General features: G+C 45.7%; 1 protein-coding gene across 2 annotated transcripts; it reads right to left on the reverse strand.

Annotated features, from left to right (window-relative positions):
• Window positions 1–210: 210 nt before the first annotated feature.
• LOC129602327 (uncharacterized) lies at window positions 211–3,270 on the reverse strand. Of its 2 annotated transcripts, none has more exons than XM_055501326.1 (4): window positions 3,132–3,270; window positions 2,321–2,978; window positions 1,106–1,978; window positions 211–623 (listed from the first exon to the last, which is right to left on the reverse strand). In XM_055501326.1, the coding sequence occupies exons 2-4, from the start codon at window positions 2,939–2,941 to the stop codon at window positions 429–431; spliced, it is 1,689 nt and encodes a 562-aa protein (XP_055357301.1). In that variant the 5' UTR covers window positions 2,942–2,978; window positions 3,132–3,270; the 3' UTR covers window positions 211–428. The 2 variants fall into 2 exon arrangements, with proteins under 2 accessions (XP_055357301.1, XP_055357302.1); XM_055501327.1 differs by having other exon boundaries at window positions 2,321–3,001; window positions 3,132–3,213.
• Window positions 3,271–3,828: the final 558 nt, after the last annotated feature.

A 3,828-nucleotide genomic window follows, 5' to 3' on the forward strand; every position in this document is an offset into this window, starting at 1 on the left:
GCATAGGTAACTATAGTCTAAAACTAAAATTAAACCTTGGTATGAGAACAGCCGATGCCGAAATCAAAGCCAGCTTAGCCAAGTGTCATCATGCGATACTGGTTATTTATAAACTGAAGAGCGTCCATGCGGGATTGTACAGAGGCGATTTTGACCATAATTATTCTAGGAAAGGCTTTTAAACCGAGAAGCTTACAAAGCTGCAAATCTTTAGCAAGCTCAATGAGGTACAATATGTAAAACTAAGTGCTGAAAAAAAACAAAGTAGTGCAAGATTATCCCATTTTGTTGCCACAAAACTAAAGCAAACTCAGCCAAGCAGAAGTACAACAGCACAAGGAAGGATTCTGTCCGTCTATTCCTATTCCTTCGGGATTCATGGTTTACAGCGGAAATATAGACTGAACTCGACAAGTGGGCTATATTGGCTAATCGTCTTCCAAGCTGTCACTGGATTCCTCGCTTCCAGACTCTTCATACAAACTCACGTAGTCTGACAAGGCAAACAGGCAGAATTTATTCAGCTTCCGCACTTTCACTTCAGCCAGATTGTCCAACGTCCACTTGTGTCCGCAATAATGCGCGGACGCTCGCGGGTCACAGGCTTGATAATCCTTCAGAATCTGCAGAAATTACTGGGATTTGTATTTCACGCACAAACACAACGAGAAACTCTAAGACTTATGCCGAAACAGATAGCTAAGATTCTTTCCGAAAATACTAAATGCTGCAACGGTAAACCACGTTAAGAACCCAGGAGAAGTAAACACAACAGTGACAACCTTAAGAACCCACACAGTACTCGTATGCGTAATTTCTAGCGCATCAACGTAGCGACAAATATGAATTAACAGATTACTCTTAACTCCATATTACCGCGCGCCACGCCACACTGGTTGCGCTGTACACGCCAACTGGCGTACCTAGCGCTGATGCAAGATTACAAACGATCCATACAGAAAATAAAAGAATAACTACTCTCCTCCCTCGGATATCAAGACGAGTGAATTTCTCAATGTGGTTGGCGTTGTAATGGCAACCGTTCGTAGCGCAAACTCCGCGTGAACTTGTTATCTGTATCTTCTACATTTGTACAGTTGCTCACCCTTTTCACTTCTTTTGCTCTCGCACGACTGTCAGTCGAATTGGCTATGAAGTCTGCAATGTCCTGCGCATCGTACTGCCATCCATCACAACAATGCTGCTCGAACACATCCCACATCTGTGCCTCATCGATCTTGTCCGGCGTGAAGACAGTAAAGGGAATGCGAAATTTCATAAACACACCCTCATATTCGTTTTGACAGTCCAGCGAATAATGTGCCCAAATTAAGCGGTCACAGCGCGACGCCAGCTGGGAATTTAGCGCCACCGCATCAGCCAAAAACATGCGCAAATCAAAGACGCTACCCCGATAAATCGGGATGGTTAGTGATCGCCCGTACTCTATCCAGCGGTGCACGCGAAGGCCGGCGCTGTCCAGGATGTTCTTTGCCAACCCGATGGCTTCGTGGGCAGCCGTCAAATTTTCCCGTTCGTCACAGAAGGTTTCCGTTGGATAAAATAAACACACTGTGCGCGTCAAGGCCGTGACATACTTGAAGAGACAAACGCACACCACGTAGTGATATTGACGGCTATTCCCCTCTGCACCATACGGTTCAATCAAGTCCAAACCATAGTCTTGTCGTGAGATACGGACGTCTTGGCACAAATCCGCAGACGTCAGCAGCGTCTCCCACAGTTGACAGGTGCGACGGCAGCGCTGCCGGTCAACGGTGTCCACCAACAGAAAGATTTCTTTCAGCAACTCCAATGGCAACCTCAACTTGTTTTTATCCGCACGGAAGTGACGGAACCACTGCTTGCACGGCAGCGCATTCGACATCTTTTCCACAGCGGGCGAACTATCAACGTCGTGATCTTTACGGGACGAAACTTCACTAAGTTTCTGCCGTTCAAGTTCGAATTCTCTTGCCTGCAGTTAAAAAATGAAAATTCTTTGTGATGAGTTGTGTTGCAGCTGTTCCCTCGACTCTTAACTGTACGATACTTCCAGGTTTTTCGTAAATCGGACATTTTAAACTCAAAGTTTTGCATGCCGGACACGAGAAACACGGTATTCCCTGCGTTATTCCACATTACAAACCCAATAAATTTTTTTATCCCGTGTACAAGCGTGTATGCATTGTGCAATCACCAACTATAACGCTTAAACAATTTTGGAAAGATTTCTGTCATATGGAATAATGCGGAGAATATCGTGTCTCGGGTGTCTGGTTCGCGAATTTCGAAGGCGAAGAACGCCGACACAACCTACCACATCTTCATCGGTCAAAGCATAGGTGTAGCGCACTCGGACATAATTCATCGCCTGGCTGCGAACGTTGAAAAATCGTACAGAATGTCTATACAGATTTTCGAGCAGCGACTCCGCCCTAGACGGATTGCGAGTCCATTCCGTCCAATAGCCATCAGGTACCCGGCACGTGCCCACCACAAAATCTCCCGGTTTAACAAGACGCTCATAGCAAGGGTCTTTCGACAACGGCAACTGGATCTGATTGCAGAGAACCAGTTCGCAGGAACGATATCCGGCCCTCGTCACCTCCACCGTAGCGTAGTCTTCTAGGCTTCCGTTCCCGAACGAGTGGAGAACTTTTCCGGGATACCATGACCAACGATCCTGATGGTCTCGCAGCAGCACCAACACCTCCGTGCCAGACCCTTCACTCGCTCTCCAGGAGCTGATGCCTGTCGTTACTTTCCCGTACTCAACCAGAACCGATCGTTGTTCCGGCCCTTGGAAATCAACGATGAGACGCGGCGGAGTGGTACCGTTCTCTTCCATGCCGACGACATGGCCGCGCTGGAGTTGACCGTCAATCTCCACATCCACAGTATTCCACGCGTACCGTCTCGACAACTCGTACAGATGCATTCCGATTTTTGTCGTCTTCAGTGGCAAAACGGTAAACCTGGACAATAGTCAGTGCGTCATCTGTAACTGGGCAACATTATCTAGATGCGAAATGCGCTTCCTGCAGCTCTGATTACACTAAACTACAAAGTACAAGGAAGCTTTGGGCAGAAAAGATAGAGAATAACCTAAACTATAAGTTCTTGCTCACCTAAAATTGAGAGAACGCAGACCAGTCTACCAATCTGTGAATCTACGTGAGAAGAACAATCAATATCTCAAGCGATCAAATCGAGTGAAAAAGACTTGTAATAGAAATTAAAATCATGGAGATCGAAAGTACCCGATTTCGTACTCTAGCGAGCTTTCTGCAGTACGAAACGAACGTTTTTAATACCGCGTGGTACTCTACTACTCATTCCATTCGCGCAGAATCACGCTCTGACATGTTTGGTGCTATCAGGTAACTGCTGCTACGTGGGCGTATGTCCATGTAGCACCAGTCATGATAGAAAAACTGAACACAAGTTCAGACTTGCAGTGCACATGTGCACAGAATATTTCAGAGTCATTGAATGCATGGGCTTTAATGCCGGAGTTAAGTAATTTTGCGTGTTTTATACCGCGTTGCGAAGAGTTTATGACTGTCAGACACAAAGTAGAATGTAGAGAATTAATTTCTCTACATTCGGATATGTAATAAGTCAATTCTAACCTTATGGAACGATTTTTAAAATGGTTTGAAGAAATCGTCTTGTTTTGCTCGACTGCATCTTACTGCCAATCGAGGGTGGTGGCAGTATAATAGGTGATTTGGGATTTTTAAGGAGAGCTTTACCAAAACGATCCAAATCCCAAGGTTTTCCCAATGCCTTAAAAACGATCCAAATCCCAACGCCTTAAAACGC

The sequence above is a fragment of the Paramacrobiotus metropolitanus genome, unplaced genomic scaffold (assembly GCF_019649055.1).
Source record: "Paramacrobiotus metropolitanus isolate TYO unplaced genomic scaffold, Prichtersi_v1.0 Parri_scaffold0000399, whole genome shotgun sequence".
Taxonomy (NCBI): domain Eukaryota; kingdom Metazoa; phylum Tardigrada; class Eutardigrada; order Parachela; family Macrobiotidae; genus Paramacrobiotus; species Paramacrobiotus metropolitanus.